At 46.0% G+C, this 12945-nt stretch overlaps 1 protein-coding gene across 1 annotated transcript; it reads left to right on the top strand.

Moving 5' to 3' along the window:
- Positions 1 to 9566: 9566 nt before the first annotated feature.
- On the top strand, positions 9567 to 12669 carry LOC136463314 (bidirectional sugar transporter SWEET4). The gene is made up of 5 exons (XM_066462316.1): positions 9567 to 9812; positions 10285 to 10321; positions 10605 to 10983; positions 11298 to 11417; positions 12154 to 12669. Exons 1-5 carry the CDS (start codon positions 9770 to 9772, stop codon positions 12334 to 12336), a joined length of 762 nt encoding a protein of 253 aa, XP_066318413.1. The 5' UTR covers positions 9567 to 9769; the 3' UTR covers positions 12337 to 12669.
- The last annotated feature ends 276 nt before the right edge of the window (positions 12670 to 12945 follow it).

The following is a 12945-nucleotide window of genomic DNA, read 5'->3' as shown; positions in this document are numbered from 1 at the left end:
AAGTTATATACAAGAGAAACATATTGAAGAAACAAATAGTAATAGCAATTACCTATGCTCGCGGGCATTTGAAGAAACGACGACCTCCATCTATTCCCTCGGTGAACATCTGCACTAGGCAGTCCTCACCATGCATGTATTTTGGCCACTCTTCTTTTCTTTCATCGTATCCTCTTAGTGGTTCCACTTTGGTGAAATCACTTTTACTCTCAACTGGGAACCTCTCATAAAGAGCTTCCTCAAAGAAATCGAGACCAAGAGGACCCTCCCACCTAATGGTAGTTCCCTTCCCCTTTCCTCTCCCTCTGGATGACCCTCTAGACATTGGTACTGCAATGAAAGAAAATGCTGAGGAGTGTTCTTCTTCCTTATTGTGTGTGTGAATGAGACGGAGTGAGTGGTTATTTATAGGTTGAGAAGAGGAATGGAGGCCTCTCAATGTGCCATGTCAGCGATCTGTGTGCCTCTTCACCTCAGCCCTTGGATCAAACAGTCACAAGATGGATGGTGGAGATAGAGTGAAGTTGTGCTTCCTTGTATGCCAGTACTATGTCAGTGATGTAATAAATCGTTGTTGTCCTTGTATCTGAAAAGTCTATTTTTATTGTCCAAAAGGCATAGATTCGTTCACTATTGCTTGGTAACCCTAGATTCATCTACAAAGCGTATGTACGATATGTTTGGATTATACATGTTCTAATAAATTTATAGTTAATCTGTGTACTACATTTATGACTTTTTAGCAGTGTAGTATGATTAATGTTTCACGAAAAAAATTCGCAAGAGTTTCCCTTGTTTTAGGAGCATCCACAGTTACAAACAGAGACATCATTATATATTTCAAACATTTAATCATCTAAGGAGCAAAATGCAACCACAACTGAACATCACAACCAACATAATATGTCCTGCACAGTCTAAATAGTCCATAATGTCCATACAGTCCCAAAATAGTTACAGAAAAGTAAATACAAAATCCATAATAGTGCATACTAACAACTACCACATCTCTCACTACCTCCTAGTCTTGCCCTTACCCTTGTGACCAAGAGTGCTCGTACCTAGAGTGTAAGGGTCACATGGACGGCGTCGCCTAGTGCCTAGAGGCAGTGTAGGATGAGTCGAGGGAGTGTCATGGAGCTGAGAGGGGCCAAGCTCCTCTTGCCTCTTGTCCACGTCGTCATCGTTGTCTTCATCGTCCTCGTCCCCATCCCCTGTAGCTGCTTGGCTAGAGGAACCCAAGCCTCCTCTGCCTGCGGAAGGAACGTACACGTCTTGCATCGTGTCTGTCCTGCAACCACAACGACCAGCCACACGGCGTAGACAACGTGACAGCCTCTATTGTACAAAACTATGTTAACTAAAGAATCTAACGTATTAATGATATGTTTGAAAGAATATTTTTAATCTTACATCTAGGAAGCCAAGTATGTAGTCGTCACTTACTCTCGGTAGAATGCGCTCAATCTCTTCAACTGAGCATTTGAGTGTATTGCCCTGCAACAAAGTTGTCAGTAATAATACTTCTGAATAGATAGCAATAGGTTTTGTTTTCTTTTGTACAAGAATCTAACGTATTATAAGGGTGATATGGCTCGAAAGTGGCACTAACTAAAATAGATAACTCCTAATATCGGTCCAAGAACGCCTAATGTACTGTTGTGCAACTTAACGTAGAAAATTAAGGCAATTGGCTTACAACTCTATCCAAGATTGGTCCTACCTCTACCTACCTTCCTGCATGAGTTGATTGGTCATACTGCTGTGTCTTCATCGTCGGAGGACTCGATGTCGGCGTAGTCATCTTCTGTCCACTGTACCCTCAGCCTGCAATGTCTCAGCATGCTGGTACCAAGCTTGGTACTGCCTGAACTCATGGTTCGTGTACGGCTCGTTGTTGCCGTCCATGTTGGCATGCATCTCCTCCCATTGCTCAATGAAGGACTAGTGGTGCCTCTCCTAGTCAAAAATCTTCTTGTTCTTCTGACGATCCAACCTGCACGTATGCCATCATTACTTGAATTCATGTATATGTCACCATATTAATAGAAATGGACCATCATGAGACATTTGAAATATCAAAACACTTACTTGTGTAAGTCAACGCCAGTTGAGAACAAAGCCATAGGCCAAAGCTGTCTCACTCTAAATTGGCGTGCAACCCTATCTGGCAGGTGAAACTCGATAGCATAGAAACAGATTAGAGGGCACCTCATCCTATAGAAGTCATCGTCGAACCCACAGACGTTGCTCAACTAAAAAGAAAGTGCGCCCTCTCCACCGTATGGCTTCCACTCCACCTGCAACATGTCCAAACAAGATGTTAGATGGTATACTAATCCTTTTCAAATCAGCATGGAAAATAAAATTTACTTACACTAGACGCCAGTCAGCAGTGTTTAGCTCGTTCATAAATTCAATGTATGCCCGGTCTAACCTCGCGTACGGAACCCTAACCTAGTCCCAAAGGTATGCCCACGTCAGCTGCTGACTTGGAAGCTGACCTTGGAACCACTCACGATGAGCCAGAACCTCTGGACAGCCAACTGGAGGACGAGCCCACATCCATAGCTGTAACAGGTACATGCACCTACCAAGTGACTGGGTTGGACGAATACCGACGACACCCCTCGCACAGCTGCCGGTATAGAAAACACAAGGCTACAGAGCCCCAGCTGTAGTGACCCGCCTGGTCTCAGTCAGTGAGGTAGTGGACCCACATCCAGGACGCACTATCACCCATGGCATCAGGGAAGAGAACGCAGGCAAACAGGTGTAGGATCCAAGCCCTGCAGTAGTACCCAACTGTCTCCTCATCTGCCTCCTTGGGGCACTGTGCGAACTCTTCCCATAGCCAAGAGATGGGAACTCTAGAAGTGCGAGCCCCTTGCTCACCAAGCTCATGCCTAAGGAAGGCCTCCACTCATGCTCTCCAGCCCTCTGACCTGCACTGCCTAATGACTGGGTTGCTGTGAATCCTTAGGCCTAGCATCTTCTGATAGTCCTAGATCGTGACTGTCATCTCCTCGAAAGGTAGGTGGAAGCTGTGAGTCTCCAGCCACCACCTATATTAAAGACAAAGCAAGATTACTTGTCAAAAAGTCAATCACATGAACAAATAGGCCATGAATGGAGGCAATGATTCAATTTAATACCTGTCAACCAAAGCAGTTATGGCCGCTGAGTTGAACTTGGGCAACCCACGATGGACCTAAAAAGAGATGACATCCAGGCTAGCTCTTTGCAGAAAAGGAGTATACCTATCGTCGTACCACATGTCCAAGAATCCATTGTGGGTTCTAGGACGAAGGAGCAGAAGGTCCTGCATCGAATAAAACATAGTGTGCCCTGTTATTTGCCAATCAAGAACGTACCATCAATGGAGAATACGAGACGACACTACCTAAAGGCCTCGACACACTGAGGGAAGCACCAGAAAGCATGAAAGAATATCTACCTCCCATCCTTCCATGCATTTGGTTTTGGGATGTACTCATAATACATGCCTAAATTCACCGCTTTGATTGCATTGAAAAGAACTGGTAGCTACTCATACCCATCCTCCCAGTCCCCATATATCATCTTCCACTGATCGCTGCTTAGCCCTCCATGCTTTACCATAAGTTATCACATAACCTCCATACAACGCATCAACGGTCCTGATAATTGTCCTCACCCTTATGTTGGGTTCTCCCTGCAAAATTCCCGTCAACCGCTTGGCAATGAGGGTAGATGTCAACTGTCTGATGCCTTAGTGTCAGCTCATGGTCAGCACAATTATGTGGTCCGACAACTTTTGTGATCTTTCATTTTCTGGTTACCTATTGCTTCCTTGCACAAACCCTCCATGGGCAGCATTCCTTGTCACACACAACTGTGTAATGGCGCTCCGCATATGAATGCAATACCTTATAAGGTATCTTTCGTATCACTGCAAAAGCCTACAACCACCTCTTCAAAGCAGGGAGGTCATTGAACACTGTCCCATTCTCAATTACCATGTTAGGATCAGCCTCAAGAGCTTCTAGGAGCTCATCATCACATCCTTCTGCAAATGCCTGATTAGAATGAGCAAGATCGTTGAACTCGTGAACTCTAGGATCACGGCGACCGGGAAAGATACGCCTCATCATCTCAACATCACTCTCCGTCGGCTCTCCAACAGGGCGATCATCATCAGAATCAAGAGCCCTAGCCATCTCATATGGCTCCAAATCATGCATAATTTCAACACTATTGGAGCCACAGAATCCATCTCCAAAGTGCACTTGCGCAACAACAGGGGGCACATCCACATTCTCGGGAATGTCTCCTGCAACATAAGTAGAGAAATAAGGAAAGAATAAAAGAAATAGATGTAAGGAATGGGGTAAGCTCCCAAAAACCATACGGTTAAGACACTTACTCGGATGATTCTGTGTCAAAGCGATCTCATAAGGAGGATCTGCCACAGAAACATGAGTCTGACAACCATCTCCAATTACCGTATTTGGGGCAGATTAAGCATCGGGAACCATAGGTGCAATCTCCACATACAGATAAGGTTCCGAAATAGGAGGGTTGATGTGTGCCTGCTGATCCATTGCTGGGGTAAACCAATGATGGATGGGATCAACTAACACCCGACGCACAACCACGTCCAAACATTGCAGCTGGCTCTTCATAGCCGATCTCACATAGTTCTCCCACTGATCCGCACAACCAATTGAGATCATTCGCCTGAAGATGTTGGGAGGAAAACCTAGGTGTACTACATCATCAACCGCAATGCCATCAGCTCCAAGGCAATGTAGCTCCTCCCGAGCCCTTGCAACCATCTCACTAAATGAAGGCCTATCATTGAATAGCATAGGCACGCTTTGCATGTCAACAAACTCAACATATCCATAGCGATCGCTTTCAACGGTGTCTCCATGATATATGGTCACTAGGTTGTCCATCTAGTTCAAACATGTAACGAAACACATGTCCTTTAGTCCAAATTAGCCGATAGATAGTACCTAACAAGTACTTTCTAACTACAAACTAAGTAAATAAGATAATAACTATAACTATAACTATATATATATATATATATATATATATATATAGTGTACTCACTAAATAGCTAGATCATATTTAGTTAACTAAATATGTAACTACATATCTAAGTAGCTATCTAACTATATCTATGTATCTATGTTTACATCTATCTACATATATATCTCACTACATCACTAACTAAATCAACTACCTGAATCATCATATTAACTATTAAATAATAAATGCTAACTAAGTAGGTACATTGCATATTCATAATTTTTACCTTTCCAACGACTGATCTGTGGACGTTGATGGAGCCACAGCGGACGATAGGCATGGTTCAGGCCGAAGATCCGGGCCGGCGGTGGCACCACCGGCCGCTGCAGGTGGCGGGGTCGGTGGTGGCGCGGCCGACGACAGCGGTAGCACGGGATGCCCGGAGCTCCACGCGACGAGTCCGGCTTGATGGGCGTAGGAGGCACGGGCGGCCGCGGCCGAGGCCAGCGGTGGAGGGTGGCAAGGCAGGCGAGGGGACCGGGGCGCGGGTGGAGGGGCGTTGGCCGCGGTATGGCGGCGGTGCGGCGCGGCGGCCAGCCGCGGGCAACGGCGTGGTGCAGGGGGGCGGCATGGCCGTGGGCCGTGGCGCTCCTGCACGCCGAGGCTCGTCGGCCGCGGTGCGTGGGCCGTCCGTGGTGGCACGGCGCGGGCGCGGCGCGGCGCGGAGGCGAGCGCGGGCGCGGGCGAGGAAGGCCGCTGGAGGTGCGGGCGCGGGACGTCCGTGGTGGCGTGGCTCGGGGCGGGGGCGCGGGCGCGGTGGCGCGGCGCGGCGTGGAGGCGGGCGCGGCGTGGAGGCGGGCGTGGGTGAGGAAGGCCGCTGGAGGCATGGGCGCGGGCGGCGGCGGCGGCGACTCTACTCTACGGGCGAGAGAAGGAGAGGAAGAGAGGAAGAGAGGCGCGGGGCCCATAGGTATTAAAGGCTCTGCGCCAGTCACTCTGGAGCCGAGCTCGGCGCCTAGAGTGACTGGCGCCGAGCTCCCTGCCATGTCACCTACCTGAGCCCAGGAGCTCAGGCGCCAGCGTTCCTGGCGCCGAGACGTGTTAGCTCGACGCCAGCATCAATGGCGTCCGAAGCTAAGGGTCCATTTTCTGAATTCTTTCTACAAGAGGTCTATTTATGAGAAACTTTCAAAAAAGGAACTAAAATCTAAAAAATTCGGTCGACCCGCCGTGCCGCTAGTCTATCCAAAAGGAATCGGTGCGGGTCCTCTTTATTGTAGTAGCCGTACCTAGCTATAGTAAATATACTAGGTACATGCTAGTAAGCCCATTGTTAGTAGATAGTTTCGCGGCGTTGTTTCCAAGGACTGTGATGTCATATAGAGTGAAATAAAACTTGGATTAAAAACTCTTTCCTCAATATAAAGTTTTATTCTAGAGTTTCATAAGCATTTAATTTCATAACTTAGAGAGAGTTGATAATCGTGCCGAGAGAGTTTTATTTCTTCTCTCTTTTCTTAAATACACTGCTATGTCATCAAAAATACTTATATGACAACATATTTAATGCAAATAAAACTCACGTAAAACTTGCAATGAGACTGGCTTAGTGCACATATATGAATTATAATGGCGGACACCAGCAGCAGTCTAGTCTTGTCGTTGGTGGCCTCGCGAGTCCCGTGCCACTCCTTCCTACAGTGGCTCTATTCGTTGTGCTGAAAAAACAAGCCGAAACACTGTTTCGGCTGATTTGTTGTAAGAGAAAAATACTATTCTGACTGAAAAAAAATAAGCTGAAAAAAATGAATTATAAGTGAAGCGAACTGTTTAGTATCTCTGCACAGAGTCCCGTGACACGCACAGCAAGTCTGCGAATCCTGTGCGCACATCACTAGTACCCAGCAGGTTACGTGCACGTCTCTCCACTCCATGCCGGTGGCTGGATGAGACCGATGGATTGCCAAGGGAGAAGATTGCCGACCCAGTATGCATATGCATTGCATGGATCATGGTAATATCGCATATGGTTCTTGAACATACTATATGTATATATACGCATGTAGAAGATCAACCAATATGATTCTCCACGGCACTCTTGTCTCTTGTGATAGCATCCTGGCAATTCTGTTGGTTTGTGTCATGGTGTGTGGTATGTCAGGCTCTGGAACATCTCCCTTCATTTGACCGGTTTCGTCATGCGAGATGTTGATAAGTAATAAGTTCATGTACCATTGCAAAAGACCAAGCGAGTCTTTCGTTAATCAAAATGATGTTGCTGACAACCAAAATGCAAGGGGGCAAATTGGCCACGTAGAAAAAGCCATGGTGCCCTCCACAACCGTCCTCTCCCAGGAAACCTACTCGGTCCCCCTCATCTCTCTTAGCCAGAGATCTCATCGATGGAGAGAGAAGCGGGACACGATCCCTTTTTTCCTTCATAGTTTTAGATTAGGTTTATGGATTCTTGTTAATCTAGGGTTTGGTTCTAGTGTCATCGACGAGTTCATGGCAACGATGATACCTTGGAATAAGGTCTCTTCGGTCTCTCCCTACCTCGACGACGTTCAATCTGGCGTTGACGAATGACCAGTGAGAATTTGGTCTGGCAGATCTATTGATCTTCTTCGGATGTTGGTAGTTGGTGTGCTTATTAGAGAAAGCAATTGGTTGGTTTTCGATGAGGCAATCTCGACCTCTTCTTTTGGTTTGTTCTGCCACAAGGTTCGTAATCTTCGACACTCTGTTTTGATGGTGAAGGATTCTACATTTGTGTTTCTTAGAGGATTCCTCCAGCCGATATTCTTTTAGTTGATAATAGATCTCGTTGTTAATAGCGAGTGGTTTTTGCGGTCTTTAAAGCCATGTATGGCGAGGATGTTTGCAGGTGGACCTTTTCTCTCCTGCCTTTGCAAGTGCGATCTTCAAGCTCCGACACGCAGTGAACGTCCCGAAAGAATAAGACGACCGATTTGGTCTTTGATATACTCTTATACTTTATAGGTCATTTTGTGTCTTTTTTCCATCTTTTATACTAGTCTTTGTTTTTCTTGAGATATATCAGATGTGAAACACTCTTTTGAATTGTTTTTATAAGAAAAATATGCTAACAAGGGTAATGGGCTCTACTAAAATTTTTGCCAAAGAAAAAGAGGATTTGGGTCCAGCACTGCCTAAACAGGTCTAGCCGGTTTTCCAAACCGGCTAAGCTGGTTACCCTGTAACCTGGCTAAACTGCTAACAAGGCCAATTTTCTTGTTGTTTCAAGACCAGGTTGGACTTCAACTCGGTCTTCGAATGTGTTTTTCATAGAAAACTTGTGAGACACGTCCTGGAGTTGTTTCCTATTAGGATAAAACCACCCCTCGTCTATTTAAACGAGAGAAATCCCTATTAATACAAAATAAAAAATTAGGTAGGAAACTTCCCTGCCTGACCCCTTCAAAACAAATGAACCCTAAATTATTGTAATCTCGAATTGGTGTGGGAGGAAGTGCAATGTTTAGGTCGATATGGCTAACTGCTATTTGTAGGTTATTTTTAGGGCTACTCACTGGATGGCTCACGGTCTATCCTACAGAAAGAGAAAAAATAGACCTACATTGGAAATGAGCATGTAAAATGTTGGAGATTACAGTAATGAAAATTTTCACCAAGCATGGGTGGTTGTCTTCTAATATATAGGCTTAGTGTTACGTTTGCTGACCGGCCTCCTTTTCTTTGTTTTTCTTTTTGTGAGCTCTTTACTTCTGGTAAAAGGTTGAACTGTAATAATGGATTGATTGAGTGCAAAATTCTTGCGCTTCTCGAAATAAATCTTCTTTTTCTAAAAAAAAAGTTACCTACCGAATACACCTGCAAAATTAGCATATCATAATTGGATAGAGAGCACGGGATATTTATATACCTACTATGTTAGCAAGTAGAGGAAACGCGTAGAGATAAATATAATACAACAAAACTCCTAATGTCTACATGGCTCATGAGATTTGGTACGTGAGTACGGGTTAACGCACTGGTCTGCCGAGTGTTGGTAGCTAAGAACAAAATTTTGCATCTCCAGAGATGTAAATAAGACTCAACCCAGACACGGTGCAGACGCTGTGACGCTGGACCTAATTTACAAGAGCAAAGAAGAAAAAAAAACAGAAAAGAAAAGAGAAACAAGAGATTAAAGAAAGGTGATTGGACCCGGCTGGCCGCGTGGCCGGCTAGGTGGCTCCATTTTAATTCCATGAGATGGGTACGCTGGAGAGGTAGAGAACAGATACCAGGATAGGGAGAGGCAGTCTCACCCTATTCATTTGGCCTATAAGTCTTACTTTTTCAGCTAATAAATAGTATTTTTCTCTCATACCAAATCAATCAACGATATTTTCAGTTATGACTTATCAGCCAAGTAAATAAGACAGAAATAGAGGTGGTGGCGAGGGTGGGCCCTGCTGTCCGCGGCCGCAGGGTTCGGCAACGCAATGGCCAGACCAGGGGAGGGCAGCCATCTCCTCTATTTATAGCAGCCCCCCTCCTTCATTCGCTCATTCACTCACCGAGAACCCAGAGAGCAGCAGCATCAGCTCATTCAATTCGTTTCCTCCTCATCTTTGGTCTCCGTCCTCTGTTTCCTAATTGAGTTGCGTCGTCACACCCATATCTCTATCTCTATCTTGTTCGTCGTAGAGAAGAGCTAGCCACTTTCTCTACAGTTGGTGAGCTAGCGCAGGCTATCAGCTTCCCGAAGCCAGCGGCGACCATGATTTCCCCGGACACCATCCGCACCGCCATCGGCGTCATCGGTGAGTAGTCGCCGCGGGACTGCTCCGTACCTGCATGAACGCATATATATGCACAGAGCATCAGCTGCAACACGCAGCTAGCACAGAAGGCCTCGAGCCTGGTTGCTGCTGTTTTTGTTAGATGGCACTAGCTGGTCATGTGGGTTGTCGGGCTCTTTTCATGCTCCATTCTTCCTGCCTGCCTGCACCGCTCACGCCCTCCTTTAGTTTCCATCCACCTCTTTTTCCCATTGTTTTTATTTTGCCAAGCTTTAGACATGTATAGAATTCCATATGTCCTCGTCAAATCACAAGCTCTTATTTGATCCCTGTCAATGCAAGCCTTAGCTTATTCCCCCCGGCTTCCTGGAGCTCTAAGTATTTTGTTTCTCATGCTTGATCATAATTTTTCCCTATAATATGTTTGCAGATTTCTTGTGACAAGGTTATATATTCACCTCTGGGTCTCTGTGTTTTGTCTACTATGTTGCAGGCAATGGGACTGCACTCGTGCTCTTTCTCTCCCCAGTGTAAGATCGAATCAATTCATCCATTTGTCTCTCAGTACAATAAGAAACAAAACTAATTTAAAAAGTCAGCAAGAATCATAGTACTACTATATACTAGTATATACATGCATTCTGAAATATGCTAAAAATAGTTATAGTATTCCAAAACATAGAACTTGTCAATAAACACATGCGAGTACACAGATACTCTCATCTATATTATATACATACAATTCATTCTACGTATGGGTGGCACGTGTTTATACGTGCGAAACACACTAATACCGATACGTGTGACGTACAGGCCTACGTTCATCCGCATCTGGAAGAAAGGGTCGGTGGAGCAGTACTCGCCGATTCCGTATGTGGCCACCCTCCTGAATTGCATGATGTGGGTGCTGTATGGACTGCCGGCGGTGCACCCGCACAGCATGCTGGTGATCACCATCAACGGCACTGGCATGGCTATCCAGCTCACCTACGTCACGCTCTTCCTCCTCTTCTCCGCTGGGGTGGTGCGCCGCAAGGTCGTCCTCCTGCTAGCCGCCGAGGTGGCCTTCGTCGGCGCCGTCGCCGCGCTGGTGCTCAGCTTGGCGCACACGCACGAGCGCAGGTCCATGGTGGTCGGCATCCTCTGCGTCCTCTTCGGCACCGGCATGTACGCCGCCCCGCTCTCTGTCATGGTATGCATACGACTCACGGTCAGTGGTACTGCCGGCGGCTCTGTCGGCATCAAAGCATTTTAAAGTAACTACAACTGCTGCCATACTTTGTTGGAGAATATGGAAAGGAGGGCTGATTCGTAGTAGTAGCTTTTATTTGATCAACTTTGTTGGTGAATATATATATAATACATGTGCACAAACGATTGCTTGATTATCATGGCGTTTATTCCTTCACCATACCAGTGAGGTATTTTTTTTATTTTTCGTTTTTTCATGCTAATTAATGTTTTTTCTTCTGTATGTGTATTTAATTTTTCTTCTTGTGTCATCAGAAAATGGTGATCCAGACAAAGAGCGTGGAGTACATGCCCCTGTTCCTGTCGCTGGCTTCCCTCGTCAATGGCATCTGCTGGACTGCTTACGCACTCATCCGCTTCGACCTCTACATCACCGTAAGCTACTGTATTCAACATGCATGTTTTATACTGTATATATACTCAACAATGTACTGATATACTAGTAGAAGAGATGGACTAATATAAGACTACGCTTATACAAATACTAATAGTACCAACCAATACTCAGCGATCATGCAACTTGAATTAACAATTGCAGCGTAATAAATTAGTAAACAATAGAATCAGGTTGTGAGGCAACATCTTTTAATCCTTGCTTCGCCTCATGACGTACGAGGGATTGGTCAGATGTTGCAATAGCGATCATGCAAATGGAATTAACAATTAGCTCGATGCTGTGGCTGACTCCCGCCGCATATATCGTTCGTAAGATCAGCTGACGTTCCAACTTTGACCTCATCTGACCAATCCCTCGTACGGCGGGTCATCATAAATCATCATACCTACTGTAATTGACGCGGCAACGGCATGGGCACGACACGATCGACCAGCCGTGGACGGCGGTCCGCGTGCATGCGTGCACGCACCAGGGACTGCCACCTAATCCTTGCTTGGCCTGGGGTCCCTGTCGCAGCTGTTGGTTGTTTTTCACGTCCCATGACCGTAAGCCAGAGCGATCGAGTTGTCCTTGCAGTCCTGTTGCTTGTCCCGATCATCAGAATTCAGAATAACCCAACGCTACTCTGACTAGTGCCATGTAGTAGCCGAACGAACGAACTAAATCTTTACTCGATTGACTCTTCAATGAATTTGTGTATCGTCGTGCATGCAGATCCCCAACGGGCTGGGCGTGCTGTTCGCGGTGGCGCAGCTCGTGCTGTACGCCATCTACTACAAGTCCACCCAGGAGATCATCGAAGCACGCAAGCGCAAGGCCGACCAGGTCGCCATGACGGAGGTGGTCGTCGACGGCGGCGGCAAGACAAACAACCACGCCGGCGCCGGCCGCTGCTGACGACGACGATGATCAAGTGATGACACCAATGCTTGAGGAAGCGCGCGGCAAGTCAATTAAGTCGCCGCTGGGTTTTATGTATTTTGTGATTCTATATATCTACGTGTCCTTCCCGATGCAAAATTACGACAAAGGTCTGTCGTTATATGTTCTTGCCAAATAACTCGCGCAGCTGGGCAAAAGTTAGAGGTGGAGGGTTTTAGCTAATCCACCTTCCAAGGCGGTAACGTTTTTTTCCCCCTCTTTTGGCTAGGATTTTGCTATAATTGAGCAATTAGCGCTACTTATCATTATTGGTGTTGGTGTCTCAAATAATAAAATTGTTTCTTAAAACTCTTTCCATTGCATTGCACAAATTAAACCATGTTGACGGATCACGGTTTCTCTGGGTATATTATATGAACTCACAATCATTGGTGGATGGATCGAGATATCATTCGTGAGCTTCTCTTTGTTCTTTTATATGTGCCGACTCCCTACAGTTAAGCCACAAATGGATCGTATCCTGCGTTGATCGGAATTGTGCTTGCGTACCTGGAACTACAGGGCCTGCTGCTTGATTCATTCGCCAAGTCAGGATATGATGCTACCAATGTGGTTTTTGCATTA

Source organism: Miscanthus floridulus, chromosome 7 (genome assembly GCF_019320115.1).
Source record: "Miscanthus floridulus cultivar M001 chromosome 7, ASM1932011v1, whole genome shotgun sequence".
NCBI lineage: Eukaryota > Viridiplantae > Streptophyta > Magnoliopsida > Poales > Poaceae > Miscanthus > Miscanthus floridulus.
This window is presented reverse-complemented; position numbering and strand designations above follow the sequence as displayed.

Coding starts and splice junctions, on each gene's coding strand:
- LOC136463314 (XM_066462316.1), top strand. CDS start 9,770: ATGATTTCCCCGGACACCATCCGCACCGCCATCGGCGTCATCG. Junction 9,813..10,284: donor CACCGCCATCGGCGTCATCG/GTGAGTAGTCGC, acceptor ACTATGTTGCAG/GCAATGGGACTGCACTCGTG. Junction 10,322..10,604: donor GTGCTCTTTCTCTCCCCAGT/GTAAGATCGAAT, acceptor TGTGACGTACAG/GCCTACGTTCATCCGCATCT.